General features: G+C 47.4%; 1 protein-coding gene and 1 non-coding gene across 2 annotated transcripts; one reads left to right on the top strand and one right to left on the bottom strand.

The window, feature by feature from the left end:
- Positions 1-130: 130 nt before the first annotated feature.
- LOC119628822 (uncharacterized) lies at positions 131-8,155 on the top strand. The gene is made up of 2 exons (XM_038012574.1): positions 131-5,581; positions 8,126-8,155. The coding sequence occupies exons 1-2, from the start codon at positions 131-133 to the stop codon at positions 8,153-8,155; spliced, it is 5,481 nt and encodes a 1,826-aa protein (XP_037868502.1).
- On the bottom strand, positions 172-296 carry Mir3382 (microRNA mir-3382). The gene has a single exon (NR_107658.1). It is a non-coding gene; the product is annotated as a microRNA mir-3382 (primary transcript).
- Positions 8,156-15,649: the final 7,494 nt, after the last annotated feature.

The following is a 15,649-nucleotide window of genomic DNA, read 5'->3' as shown; positions in this document are numbered from 1 at the left end:
ATTTCAAGAAATCTTATAAGATTCATAAACCCGTCCAACCTGGGTTGACGTCACTCGCCTTATTGATACGGGTGACGTGCTGCGTACCCAACAGCTGGTCCTTCGAGCCGGATACAGCGATTATTCAACGATGCCGATCACCAGGAGCAACAAGGGATCATCGAGGGAACAGCCACTCGAACCTGCGGTTCAAGAATCCAGTCCGGAGGCAACAGAAGCGACGTCGTACGAAACATACGAGAGCTCCGCGACCGGCACGACCCAGAACACAAAACTTGAAGAGGCAACGACGCGGACACGTGGTGAAAATAGACCCGCGTCGAAGAAATCGCTACGACGTAAAGAACTGGCAGCGAGAGCGGAGCTGGCGGAAAAAGAATTGATAGAAGCACAAGCAGCCACCATAGCCGCCAGACTCCGCCTGCAATTGATTCAGGCCGAAAGCGAAGACGACGATGATTCCATTATAGAAGAGCCAAAGGACCGGGAGGACCAGGTCAGGGCCTGGGTCCAGACGTCAGCGGGCAGTACGGACAAGGAGCCCGCAGGCGAGCACATTGAGAACCACCCCGTCAGCAAGGCCAACATAGAATATTGCAGCAACAGGGACCTGGCTAAGGCGATAGTGGAAGCGGTGAGGAGCGCGACGACCAAGGAGCTGCCACCACAACCCGACTACATGCACCAGTTGCCGACGTTCGAAGGCGACTGCAGGGAGTGGGTGGCCTTCAAGGCTGTCTACGAGGATACCGCTCCACTCTTCTCAAGCGCTCAAAATATGGCGCGGCTGAGAAGAGCGCTGAAAGGACAAGCCAGGGAAGGAGTCCGCAGCCAGCTGTACTCCGAGAGCACACCGGAAGAAGTAATGGAATCACTGCGGCGGTGCTATGGAAGGGCGGACGCTTTAGTCTTAGCGGAGCTAGACCGCATACGAAGACTTCCGACGATAAGTGACTCCGCCTACGACATTTGCTCACTGGCGAGCAATGTTAACAATACCGTCGCAGCGATCAGGGGGCTGCGGAAACCCCAATATTTGATGTCGCCTGAACTGCTGAAGAGCATCGTCGACAAGATGCCGACCATCCTGAGGTTCCGGTGGTACGACCACATTATCGATAAAACTGAAGGAGACCCGGACCTCAACACGATGTGCGGCTTCCTGAACAAGATGGCGGACCGGTGCGGGCCACACGCCGTGGCTGAGGTAGCAACGAAAAGACAACAGTCGAGGCGACAGGCGACGCACGCCACAACCGACTGCAGCGAGCGCGCAACTTCGGACAGAGTAATAATAGACAAGCCGGCGTGCCCGCAGTGTAAGGAAGGACACCCGCTGTATGATTGTCCGAGGTACGAGAGAGCCACGGTGCAGGAACGATGGAGAATGGCAAAGGAGTCGCGCCTATGTTACAAGTGCCTCGACGGTAAGCACCGGAAGCAATCGTGTCAACGACCGCCATGCCGCACGTGCAAGCGCTGGCACCACTACTCGCTACACAACGAGAAGCCGGAGACAGAGCCAGCAGAGAACAGGGAAATCGCGAACAACGTGCGACTTCCCATCAACTGCACACGGATCAGCAGGGCGTACTTGAAGATGGTGCCCGTTGAAGTGTACGGGCCATCGGGATCGACGACGGTGCTGGCCCTGCTGGACGAAGGCTCCACGGTGACTCTCCTGGACTCGAGCGTGGCGAAGCAGATCGGCCTGAAGGGACCCAAGGAGACGCTCCGCCTCGAGACCGTGGGCGGGAAGACCCTAACGAAGAAGGACTCGATGAAGCTTAACATCCGAGTTCGAGGGCTTCACCAGCGGCAGAAGAGGACGATCTTCGGAGCGCGCACATTGGATGACATGAGCCTTGCACCCCAGCGACTGAAGAGGGAAACCATCGAAGGCTACGCGCACCTGAAGAGCCTGGCGGACCAGTTATGTTACGATGAACAATCCCCCCAACTATTGATCGGACAGGACAACTGGGGACTCATCGCCGCCAAGACGACGCGCAGGGGCAGGAGGAACCAGCCGGTAGCCTCATTCACCCAATTGGGATGGGTGCTACATGGTCTCTACGGCAACAACGCAAAAGAGGTGAACTTCCTCACCTGCGCCCATGTATCGATGCGCGAAGAGGCCTTGGACAGACTGGTGAAGGAGCACTTCGCGATAGAGTCGCTGGGAGTCGCACCCAGGCGTCCGAGCACGGATATGGAGGCGAAGGCGCTTGACATCTTGGAGAAGACGAGTCGGAGACGCGACGACGGCCGCTTCGAAGTGGGATTATTATGGAGGGACGAAGAAGCCACGCTTCCTAACAACTACAGGTCCGCGCTGACGAGGCTCAGAGGCGTTGAAAAGAAGCTACACAGAGACCCTGACTTGCAAGTGGAATATAGCAAGCAGATGACTAACCTCATCGAGAATGGATACGCTGAGGAAGTCCCACACGATGGAGCAGGATCAAAACGGAAGTGGTACCTGCCTCACTTCGCGGTCACACACCCGACGAAGGCCAAGAAACGCCTCGTGTTCGACGCCGCCGCGAAATTCGATGGAACGAGTCTCAATGATCTTCTATTGCCGGGACCGGACCTACTACAATCCCTGTTCGGAGTGTTGTTGCGGTTCCGGCAAAGACCCGTCGCAGTTGTCGCGGACATCAAGGAGATGTTCCTGCAGATCAGAATCAGGGACGAGGACCGCGACAGCCTGAGATTCCTATGGAGGAAAGATCGACGCGAAGCGACTCCGAAAGAGTATAGAATGACGTCAGTCATATTCGGAGCAGCCTGTTCACCGAGCGCGGCGTTGTTCGTGAAAAATAAGAATGCTGACGAGTACAGACATCAATATCCAGAAGCCGCGCGGGCAATAGAAAGAAACCACTACATGGACGACTACCTGCAGAGCTTCGAGACGGAAGAAGAGGCTATAACCATAGCCAGCGAAGTGGATGTCGTCCACCGTGGAGCGAAATTCGAGCTCAGAGGCTGGGCATCGAATAGGCGCGGCGTCTTGGCGAGCCTCGCAGGTGGTGCGACCCCAGGAGACATAGAGCTGGGGTCAAAGGAAGAAAAGACCCTGGGCCTGCGGTGGTTCTACGAGTCGGACGAGATGGGATTCCGGACACATCCTCGAGACCCAAAGGATGTAGAAGCACGAACCCCGACCAAACGAGAAGTGACTAGCGCGGTAATGTCAATCTTCGACCCTATGGGGCTGGCATCACCCGTGCTAATAGAAGGGAAAGCACTCATTCAGAGCATTTGGCGGAGCGGGATCGACTGGGACGACGTCATCCTGGAAAAGGACGAGGTGGCGTGGAAACGCTATATGGAGAACCTTCGCATGTTGCAAGGCCTCCGAATAGCAAGATGCTTCTCGTACTGTAACACTGAGGGGGAGCTGCACACGTTCACCGACGCCAGCGAGAAGGCCTACGCGTGTGCAGTCTATTGGCGTCAGAGGACAGACGAGAGCACCCACCGCGTCACGCTTCTAGCAGGGAAAGCCAGGGTGACCCCACTGAGACCAGTCTCTATCCCAAGGCTGGAGCTGCAAGCTGCACTGCTGGGGACAAGGATGGCGCAGGCGATAGCGAACGAATTGGACATCGCGGTCGGCAGAAGGACGTACTGGACTGACTCCAGTACAGTTCTGACATGGATAAAGACCGACCCACGCACGTTCAAACCTTTCGTTGCGCACCGACTCGCCGAGATAGAAGAGTCAACGAAGCCCCAAGAATGGCGATGGGTGCCTGGCTCGCAAAACCCAGCAGACGACGCAACTAGAGAGGCGCCGGCGGATTTCGACCACACGCATCGGTGGTTTAATGGACCCGAGTTCCTGACGTGGGATGAATCGCGCTGGCCCAAGCCGCGAACATTCAAGCAAGAACCGTCTGGAGAAGAGAAAGAGGCCTTTCTGGTCGCCACGGCGAGGACCGCTGACGCTAGACCCACGCCCGATCCGCACAGATTCTCGAGCTGGGTCAAGTTATTGAGAGCAACAGCCAGGGTCCTCCAATTTATCGAGCTGTGTCGACCCCGGAAGGAGAGCGCCTGCGTGTCCAGACAATTGGAGCAGCAAGATCCCACGTGGAGGACGACGCGAGCGAAGCAGCCCCGATCAACATGGAAGATAAGGACTCCAGAAGCACCTACAGAAGCGTGGCTGCCGCTCGATCCGCCCCACTTGAAGAAGGCGGAGAAGATCCTACTGAGAAGCAGCCAAGGAGAGAGCTTCGGTGAAAAAGATCCCGAACGTCACCCCAAGTTGCGACGGCTCGACGTCGTGATGGAAGATGGCCTGTTGCGCCTGCGCGGACGTATCGACGCAGCGCAATACATAGATGCAGGCTGCAAGCGACCGATCGTGCTGGACGGGAAGCACGTGATAGCGAGATTATTGATCAAACACTATCACGAGGCGTTCCAGCACGGTAACCACGCAACGGTGATGAACGAGGTGCGGCAGCGCTACTGGATCCTAGGTCTAAGATCGATCATTCGAGCGACGGCCGTCCGATGCCAGTGGTGCAAGGTCTATCGGAGTACACCACGACTACCGCCCACCGGAGACCTGCCGATAGAGCGGCTACGACATGGAGAGCCGCCGTTCACCTGTGCTGCCGTCGATTACTTCGGGCCGATGACGGTGACTGTAGGACGACGTCACGAGAAGAGGTGGGGCGTGCTGTTCACATGCCTCACCACGAGAGCAGTCCACATGGAGCTAGCAGCGTCACTGACGGCAGACTCAATGCTGTTAGCGCTGCGCAGGATGGCCGCCCGGCGAGGAACGCCCAAAGTCATTTACAGCGACAATGGGACTAACTTCGTCGGCGCCAACAAGGAGCTTAAGCAGGCAATCGAGAATGCAAGGGAAGCAGACGTCGTGTCACGGGCCGCTCAGATGAACATAAAATGGAAGTTCATCCCGCCAGGAGCGCCGAACATGGGAGGCGCGTGGGAACGTTTGGTGCGGTCCGTGAAAACCGCGCTGGCGGTCACACTGAAGGAAAGACACCCGAGGGAAGAAGTTCTGCACACTCTTCTGTTGGAGGCGGAGCACGTCGTCAACTCGCGACCGCTCGTCGCCAGGGAAGAGAGTTGGGAGTCAGAAGCACTCACGCCGAATCACTTCCTCATAGGGAGGTCCTGCGGAGCTCCAAGCATCGGCGACTACAGAGACGAAGACCTGACCGGCAAAAGGACATGGAGAGTGGCGCAGCGTATGGCGGACCACTTCTGGAGTAGGTGGGTCAAGGAATACCTGCCTACGCTGCTGCCCAGGAAGATCGACGGGAGAGCAGCTGGCGAGGACTTGCAGTGTGGGGATACCGTCCTCATAGTGGACTCCACGCTGCCACGCAACACATGGCCGCGCGGGCAAGTTGTCCACACCTACCCAGGCCCCGACAACCGTGTACGAACCGTCGACGTCAGAACGAGCGGCGGTCTGCTTAAGAGACCTGCCTCCAAGATGATCCTGCTGGTGCCTGCAACGAGCGACGAGCCCACGCCCATAGAGTCGCCACGACAAGGAGTCGGTGCTACGCACGAGGGGGAGGATGTTGGCGACAGCGGCGTCGCCCCATAATTATAGAATAAGTTGAAGAATATAATAGAATATAGAATAGAATAATAGATTTATATAGATACGTACATAGACATAGAGTTATAACAAATAGATAAATAAAAAATAGATAAGTTATATAGAGTGCATATAGATAGATAAGGATATAGATAACGTGCACATAGATTTTACTAAGAATAGAACGTAAGTTGCTTTGAAATAAATAGTATACACTTTTGCTTTATTATTCCCGATAGTTTTAAGATTAGCATATTAACTTAAATGAACACGCGCCCGGCCCGCGTCCCGAAACGATGTAACAAACAGCATTTATCTGTGTTCAGGACCGGGTATTTTGTTTATACGGGCGCGTCATATAGATTAAGCATAGAATAAGTTATATGTATCGATAGGGATTACAACATAGAATAGTTAAGTATAAGGCATTAGTATATACATTTATTAAATAAATAGATATAACGAATAAACCGAGCCGATCATAGTGAAAATGATCTCGACGAGAGCCGTATTTTACACGAGATCTCTGTAGGGTAACATTCCGAGGTAGTTAAGCGACCCTGCGACGCTGTCAGGTACCTGCCGACCTACCGACCGACCCTCGACCGACTACCTGCCAACCGCCGGCCGCCGACCCTCCGAACGAAGATTACAAAAAAACGCACGAGTAAAGACATCAGCGCCTCGAAGATATTTATTGAAGACTTGAAGACCATTTAAAAGATCGTCGGTTATTGAATTCGATTGTATTGACAGATCGGTCGGCTCGGTTTACGTTAATTAGTAAAGTTTTGAGTTTTAATTTCGAGTGAGCTTGTACGATATCGTACACCTCAGGACCCTACATCGACTGCTTCAGATCGACACGAATAATCGCCACGAGACGGGCATCCGGCGTCTTATAGGATTTCAAGAAATCTTATAAGATTCATAAACCCGTCCAACCTGGGTTGACGTCACTCGCCTTATTGATACGGGTGACGTGCTGCGTACCCAACATTGACTTTCATTAAAGTGCGCATCGGCTAACTGAATGTTGTTAGGTAATTGTAAAAGTTCGCATTGTATAGAAACGGGTGGCAACGAAGAAGTTATCTCGGGCAGCACGAAGCATTGTAAGCGCGTAATAAAAGTGCCAGCTATCGCTTTTATTTCAACTTCACATGATTGCGCACTGTGAGTTATAGAATTTCCGACACCTTTAATGTGAGTAGTGGACTGTATGGTAGGAATACTAAGTAAATCGCATAATCGCTTTGTGATGAAACATCGCTCGCTTCCACAATCGAGCAGAGCGCGCGCGATGTGACGTTTACCGTCGTTGGATACTATCTCCACCTGAGCCGTTGACAATAATACAAGATTCACACTAGTTAATTGCTCGCTTCGTATATCTAAGTGTGAAGTATGCGCGTATGTATAACTTGCAACGGCGTTCGCATCGGAGGAGTTGTTTACGCTTAGAGAAACCGGTTTGTTATCGCTAGAAATGGTCGCGGCAGCGGCGACCGACTGATCCGCATGAATCATTGTGTGATGCCGTTTATTACATTTACGACATGAACCGAACCTGCAGTTTGATATTGAATGTCCTGTTCGTAAACAATTAGGACACAGGTTGTTGTCCTGAACGAATTTCAATTTCTCTTGTATATTAAAGTCAATAAAAGATTGACAAGTGTATAGTGGATGATAATTATTGCATATTAAGCAAGCGCGTGTTTTTTTATATTGTTGTTGTGAACTATTTGTAGTGAGTGATACTGGAGACACATGGCAGTGGACCTTAGACGTAGGCACTTGTTTATACGCTTTATTGTTAGTGCTATGTGTAACCAATAATGTTTCTAACATGTCTGCCCTATTTTTGAGAAAAGTTATTAAATTATCTACCTTAACTGCCGGTGTAGTTAGTTTGGAAGTGTCGCCACTGCTTACGGCGGGAATGGAACTTCGGTATTGCTCCCATTCTCGTTCGGTGGTGCTATCCAATTTACAAACTACCATATATATGATGAGTGTGTCCCACGATTCTACCGGTTCGTTAAGTAGTTTTAAAGCGCGTAAGTTTTTCAAGATAGTGTCTATTAATTTACGAATATGAGTAGGTGACTCTTTAACTAGATTTTGAATAGAAAATAGGGCTTTAACATGATTGTGAACTAGCAACCTAGTGTTGTTGTACCTGTTGCAAATTAAATCCCATGCTACTGTGTAATTATTAGAGGAGAATTCCAAAGAATCAATAACCAATGCCGCAACGCTTTTTAATGAAGATTTTAGGTAATGAAACTTTTGGATTGGAGTAATATCCGCATTGTTGTGTACTAAAGAGAGAAAGGTGTCCCTGTATTCCAGCCAGTGCTCATATGATCCATCAAAGGTAGGCATAGCTATGGTGGGTAGTTTTACAGCGTGTGAGCCTGGATGTGAGCTTGGAGCAACCTCACTAGATGAAAGTAAGCTTTTAGCTTGAGCTATAATGGTGTAGTAAGCACTTTCAAAACCTTCGCGTAATTCCAGTTGTTGGAAAAGGTCATGATCGTTGACTGATAGTTCAATCTCGCTTTGTATTTCACTGAACTCATCAAACATTTTAGAAGCCGTCGAAAGCCGTAATTCTAATTCTGCGCGTTTATTTGTACATGAAACTAGTGAATTCTGATCCAAGCTATTAATTTGTTTCGTTAAAACTGTTAATCTGCCTCTAATAATACCTCTTTTTTTAATTAAAATGGATAGAGGGTCATTGCTTTTTGAAATTGGACTTTTGGGAGATTTTTCTGGAATCATTAATTTCTCGGTGCTCATTTTGGTGGGTGATAGAAAAACACGGAGTACTTACGGTTTTCGTTCTAGGTAAACTACGTGTAGTAAGTTCTGCACGGTAGGTAGCCACGACAAAATGGCGACCCGTAGACGCAATTAACACTGGAATCTGCAGATAGAACGCTATTAGCACAGGTAAGCAATGAGGATGGGAAGGAAACTAGTGGCCGTCTTACCGAAATACACCGTTTGCGATGCTGATCACTCTGTTCTCTGGCGGTTGGAAGCTGATCCGTCTTCGTATGGTGGATGAAATTATCCGGCTCGATGGACCAATGTTGGCGAGGAAGAGGAGGCAAGCAGTGGTGTACAGACGAAATGAATATTTTATTTTTCCTTCTAAAGTATATTTGAAATAACGGCCGCGCGGCCGTGATAATATACAGGTACACAGGTGTTGTTGGTAAGGTTGCTGCGAGAGAAGTGACGGTGCGGTCGCAGTAGTGCTCGTTGACCGATATCCTTTTTTTTTGGTAGTTTTTGTGCGCATAGACAGGCCCTATGCAAGTTAGTTCGGATTGTTTTCACGGACTCCGAAGACTATTGAAACTTCTGATGTCTTCTTTTGTCTCTGGCTGGCTGCGGCATGAGCACGCTGTTAAGTCCATGGACTGTGGCTACCCTTCAAGGTGAAATAGTCCATAAAATAGCTACGATGCTTACTATATCTTAAAAAAATTTGCTAGAATTATCGATCGATGACCCAACTCTAGCCTGCTCCACACCTATTGTCATTATATAAACCAAAACAAGTTAATTGCCACAATTACGAAATAAAGCCACAGCAATAAATATCAGCACACTTATCTTTGCTTCATAAGTATATGGCTCAACCGTAAAATGTTAATTATGAGATCCGTCCAGCTTTTATGACAGAACGCTTTTACGCTAAATTGAAAACAACTCATGGTTTATTCACAGCACGCGGACTATTGCGGGCCAATCTAAAGAGGAACATTGACAGTTGAATTTCGTGTGAGAGTTCAAATAAAATTCCGAATGATACAGCTCAAGCTATCTTTGCTATCATTTCATTAAATAGTACGAGCACAAATAATTTAGTGCATTCGGTTTCCATTCATTAGCTTGAATATGATTTTCAATGGTGGTTTCTTTTTCAAGGCGTTTCATTTTAATGGCGCCCTTTTTAGGAAATGAATTTATCTGCATTACATTGTAAACAAAACCTTTTCAGCGGGCGTGAATTGAAAAAGGACGAGTGTTCTCAAAACAATACGTGCAGAAGTTAACTACGTACATTTAGTTCAAAAATCTTGCAGTAAGTATTGTCGATTTCCGTAAAAAGTCTAGTTTAGGAATTATTACGTAATAAATAATAATGTATCTTTTCTCTTTAGAAAAATTTATCTATTTTAATATATTGATTTATCAATTCAGATATTATATAATTGCTTAAACAATCTAGGTGGATTGGTTTCTTGGTACTTCTCAAATGTTCACAAAATTCTTGATATAGAATTTAATGTATTCTCGGATGCGGATGTAATTAATGGAAGCGTGTTCAAAATTTTAACTAAAGTACTAATTTTACAACAGTAATATTATGCAAATGTTTTTCAGATTGAACATATTATTTACTTTTTGTAACCTATATACCTATTAATTTTAAATTGATGGCATTATCGATCGAAATAAGGACTATTCTACACTTCAAACAGCTTCACAACATCAAGTGGGGCTATTACTTTACACTAAAATGATAGGGCATATTAGTAGCTATAGATTGCAGACACGATCTCCTAGAAAAGTATTCGGGTAGAATATTATCATTATGATTGTCTAGTCCAGTCTTTCTCAAAGTGGGCGATAACGCCCCCTGGGGGGCGTTTGAAACCTAGCGGGGGGCGTTAAGGGGCCTAGGAAAAAATGGGGGGCGTTGATGTGCGTTAGGGGGGCGCTGTAAAATTGGTAATTTCATTTACTTTATAGTATTTTAAATTTTACTAAAATTAAAACTCACCTACTACACAATAACGAATAATTAGTTTATATTTCTACCCTGTATGATGTTATAAAACTTAAAATAATTGACATAAATTTCGTAGGATAGCCCACACACCGTACGCAATCAAGTGGTAACAAGTTTCTGCGGAACATGATCGATGATAGTTAAAAAATTAGAGCAATTTTACCTTAATTACATTGTACCAGAAATTATTTTAAACATTAGAAAAAAAACTACCATGCAGAGTTTTAAAATATTACACATACGTAAACTAATACAAATTGAGGTTTTCTTTACTTTCTTTCTTGTTTTTAACATAAGGGCATTTTAAAGCATTTTCCTAGCATTTTATAAGAAATGACTGATGTAAGAATCATAATTTTTATATAAAATGGAAATGCGTGTATAATTATTGTTCAAAAACTTATCTTAGATTATTATTTTTTACAATTTACCCATTACCGTCCAATGTCAAATAGTATAGTAAGCCTAAAAAGCTCACTTATTGTAAACATTGTTTACTATTTTATTTCTGTATAATAATAGGTTGGGAAAAAAGTTTCTTCGCATTTTTAAAAAAAATTCACCACATTTTTTAATATAGTTTATTCACATTTAACTAAAGTATGTCGGTACCATTTTGTTAGATAACTTTTTGCCATCTTGTAGGTAGGGACATGATCCCATTGCTATAGAAATTTTGGGGCTTCTGATCAAAATACCGCGACAATTGGTTTTGGCAGTCCTCTCGTGATGTTAACCTGACACTGCCTAAAGAATTCTGAAGAGACCGAAACAGGTAGAAATCTGAAGGTGCAAGGTCAGAACTATACGGCGGATGCATTAACACTTCCCAGCCAAGCTCTCTTAATTTTTGCTAAGTGGCTAAAGATGTGTGAGGTCTAGCGTTATCGTGATGAAAAACCACACCCCTTCTGTTGATTAATTCCGGCCGCTTTCTCTCAACTTCTTGCTTTAATCTCATCAGTTGTTCGCAGTAGAGTTCAGAATCGATGGTCCTGCCTGATAGTAACAGCTCATAATGTATAATGCCCTTCCAATCCCACCACACACACACAGCATCACCTTGTTGCGAGTTAACCCGGGTTTCGCCAGAGTCTGTGAAGCCTGACCGGTCTTTGACCACAACCTTTCTCGTACGTTCTTATCGTACGTGATCCACTTTTCATCACCAGTTCTCAGCTTCCTCAAAAATGGTTCGGTTTCATTACGTCATAATAAATAATCACAAATGAGTACACGGTTCATTAGGTTTCTTTCAGTGAGCTTTTTTGTGTACTCAGTTTATTTCAAATGCGCCATAACTATTTTGTGGTCAACTCCCAGTTCTTCAGTTACGTTGTAACTATTGATATGCCGATCTTGCCCCACTTTTTAAAAAATGGCATCAATTTTATCCGTAATAAGGCGACCAGAGCGACGTGCATTTTTGACATCAAAATTTCCGGATTGAAAACGCTTAAACCAAATTTGTGCTACTCACAGACGCTGCACTAGGTCCATAAACATCGCAAATTTTTTTCACGGCTTGCGTTGCTTTTTTACCTTTTTTGTAGTAAAATTTTAAAATATATCGAATATCTTCATTAGATTCACTCATCTTGACAGTACGAAAAATAAATAAAAATCACACATCTTCCTAATTTTAATTTGGAATTATCTTCTTTCGAATTTAAACTTTTAATGATACCAAAACCAGCCAGATACAAACAGTATAGCCAAAGAGATTTTATTACAAGTTCATACATTTTTAAGCTATTGCATAGCTTTTATCGCGGGCCTTGAGCGCGGCGACCGAATCAGGAAATTCCGTAACGAAAAAAACCTAACACCACTCACTCCGCCTACCATGTAGCTCGCGTTCTACATATTCACACGTTGCGCTTGTGTAGTGTTTGTGAATAAGCGCGTGGCGTGATGTCACACTGCAGGCGAATCATGAAAAATCTGCCCATCTCTCTCTCGCGCGGTTTAGCTTATGAGTGTGAAGGGGACAGTTAAGGTTTTGCCTTTATTAAGGTTTAATATAGTGCGGTCTTGTTTTATTATTGTTTTAATATTAAATTATCATTGTCTAATTATAATGTCATAAGTTGATAAAAAATGCTATGCAGTAGCTTTACCGCCGCAGTTCCCGAGTGCCACACGTTTTTTTTTTTTGTCAGGTGGAAATCGCCGGACTTTCGCCTTTCACTGGGGATGGAGGGCGGGGCATGTCGAAATCGAACCGACTAAAACCTCCTGTCGCTCAACAACCAGCATCCAAACCTCGCATGAGACAGAGCTCATGAAAAGGTAAAGGGGGGAAAGTGAAGTGTTTAGTGCGGAGCACATCTCTTCCATCACCCTCCCCCTCGGGACGCCGGACTGGCGGTCGTCGGCGCCACGACCACCAGCCCTCTCGGTCGGCAGGCTGTCCGAAGCCCGCCTAGATGGCGCCGGTTAGAATGATCTATCCTACGGAATACCCCGCTGGGTCAGAACCAGGGTGGGTTGGGGATAGCCGGCCTTCCATCACCCGGATGCTCATACGTAAAACGTATGCAGAGCAGCTTGCACGTCGTCTTCTTAGGCCCCCTTCGCCGGTCCTTGGGCTTGGGCGAGATCCGCCTCCCTGGACCCCGCTCGATAGGGGCGGGCCTGTGCATCTCTCACGCGCCCCGCCGCCTTCTTTTGCGAGATGGTGCACTCGCAGAAGTCAAGCATCGCCTTCCACGACTCGTCGTCACCGAGCATCGATGCCAGAACACTCGGCAACGACAAGTCGTTTCCTATTTTTGCGACGAGGACACGCCGCCACCCCTCCCATGCGGGGCAGGCGACAAGCGTATGCTCTGCCGTGTCCGCGTCTGCCGTCGCAACCACAATGGTGGCACTCTGCCGTCGGCTCGGCTCCGATCCGGTGTAGGAACTCACCGAAGCAACCATGCCCAGTGAGTACCTGCGTGAGCCGGAAAATGAGGCGTCCTCTGTCACGATTCACCCAATTCACAAGAACCAGGCGAATCGCCTCGACGGTCCTATGACCAGCCGAAAGATCGGCCAGCCGCCTGGACCATGACTGCAGCACGCACCGCCGAGATTGGGCACTCCGCGCTCTGACCACACTGGGGCTGGGACGCGCCACGCCCCGGGCACGAATGTTAGCCCGCCACTGATAGTCAGCGGCGAGCGCCTCCGCCTCCAGGACCCAAGGTGGCGTCCCAGCCAGTACACACGCCACCTCGAAAGAGATGGTGCGATAAACACGGATGATCCTGACCGCGATGGTGCGTTGCGGTCGTTGCAGCAACTTCGCTACCCCCACGGCCAGTGACTGGCCCCACGCGGGCGCCTCGTATAAGGTCATTGACCGCACCACCCCCGTATAGAGACGGCGCGTCACCTGGTCAGGCCCCCCGATGTTGGGAAGAAGTCGGCTTAACGCGCCGGCCACCCCCCAACAAACGAGGGACCAGGTTCTGAAAGTGAACACGGAAGGTCCAACGACTGTCCAGAATGAGGCCGAGGTACTTCAACTGCACTCCGACCCGATACGGACGCCTCCAACCACGATATGGGCATCGACAGGTGGCACTCTCCGGGGCCTGTGGAACCATATGGCCTCGGATTTACTGAGTATAACGTCGAGGCCCAATCTCCTGATTTTGCCGACGACATGTGCCACCCCAACGGTGGCAAGACGAGCAAACTCAGCAAAACCCCCCCCGGGACACGACCAGCGTGTCGTCTGCGTAACAGATTACGCTTAGGCCCGGGAGGAGGGCACCTCTCAGTACCCAGTCATACCCGATATTCCACAAAAGGGGGCCGAGCACCGACCCCTGTGGAACATCGCGCACGACCGGGAGCCTGTGCACGATCCCACCGTGTCCAGTACACGTGACCGATCTGTCCTCCAAGTAGGAAGCGACCAGTCGGCGAAGGTAGGGGGCACTTCGTGTCTTACCAGGGGCATTTTTTAAATAAAAGAACACTTATTGCGGCATAACTATAATAGTTAGACATATGCTGTCGCGACACTTTTTGTAAATAATAATGTTTTCTACAAAGTCGTAGTACATTATTTTATTCTATCATCAATAGTTTTCGTAGGTACGCGACGTAAAGAATATTTTAGGAATTTTTTTTTAAACCTTGGGTTAAATTATTGGAGTTTTAGTAAGGATACCTAATTTTTTCCAAATACGATTATAGCCTATGTCACTCGGGAATAGTGAAGCTTCCAAACAGTGAAAGAATTTTTCAAATCGGTTTATTAGTTTCGGAGCCTATTGAATACAAACAAACAAATATTTCCTCTTTATAATATTAGTATAGATATTAATTATTACAAATAATAAAAACGCTGACTTAGGCGGCGTTTTTTTATTTGAACCAGTTCTAAATTATAAACTAAAATTCTATGAAAAATTACCCATATTTATCTATAATACGAAATGATATTAATTTATTTTTCGTAGTTTCCTTCCTTCTTGCGTCGATAATCTTCAGTTCTGAGGGTCGTGGCCTCCTCTAATAACTTTCTCCTGCATCATCTTGCGCCATTCCTGCCTGTCCTCGGCTGTGTGGATAGCAACGTGGACTGAGATATTGAGAGTGGAGCGTATTTGGTCCGACCAGCGCATTGGATTTCTGCCTCTGTGCCTTCTCCCGCATACCTTGCCTGTTACCATCAGCTTTTCCAGATTGTCACCTCTCTTTCTGGCGATATGTCCAAAGATCTCGAAAATTCTCCGCGCGTATGTAGTGCTGAGGCGCATTGGAATCTTGAGCTCGGTAAGAATGGATTCGTTGGTTCTGTGTTCTGTCCGACGAATCCCGAGCATTTTCCTCCAGCACCACATCTCAAACGCGTGGATGCGTTGGCGATCGGCTTTCTTGAGGGTCCAAGTCTCTGCGCCGTAGAGAAAAATGGAAAAGACGAGGGAGGTGACGAGCTGCTTTTTGGTATTCTTAGAGATGTTTCTGTCCGCCCAAACACGGTCCATTTGGGACATAGCTCTCTTTGCCATACTGATTCGCCTTCTGAGGTCCTTTTCGGAGGATCCATTACTAGCTATGACGGAGCCCAGATAAATGAAATCCTCTACGACTTCCAGGTTTAGCTTATTCGTAGTTTAATAAGTTATTATTGTTAGTAGTATTATTTACTAGTCGAAATATAAATTTTTAATTATCTTATGATGAGAATCTTATATTAATGAGAAAGATATTCAACAAAAATAGTT

This window comes from Bombyx mori, chromosome 8, assembly GCF_030269925.1.
Source record: "Bombyx mori chromosome 8, ASM3026992v2".
Lineage (NCBI taxonomy): Eukaryota > Metazoa > Arthropoda > Insecta > Lepidoptera > Bombycidae > Bombyx > Bombyx mori.
Note: the sequence above shows the minus strand (reverse complement) of the source record. Positions and strands in the feature narration are given on the sequence as shown.

Bases quoted from the DNA above. Each gene is read 5' to 3' on its own strand.
- LOC119628822 (XM_038012574.1), top strand. From the start codon at position 131: ATGCCGATCACCAGGAGCAACAAGGGATCATCGAGGGAACAGCCACTC. The intron at 5,582-8,125 runs GTTGGCGACAGC...GCGTAATTCCAG, and splicing joins CTACGCACGAGGGGGAGGAT to TTGTTGGAAAAGGTCATGAT.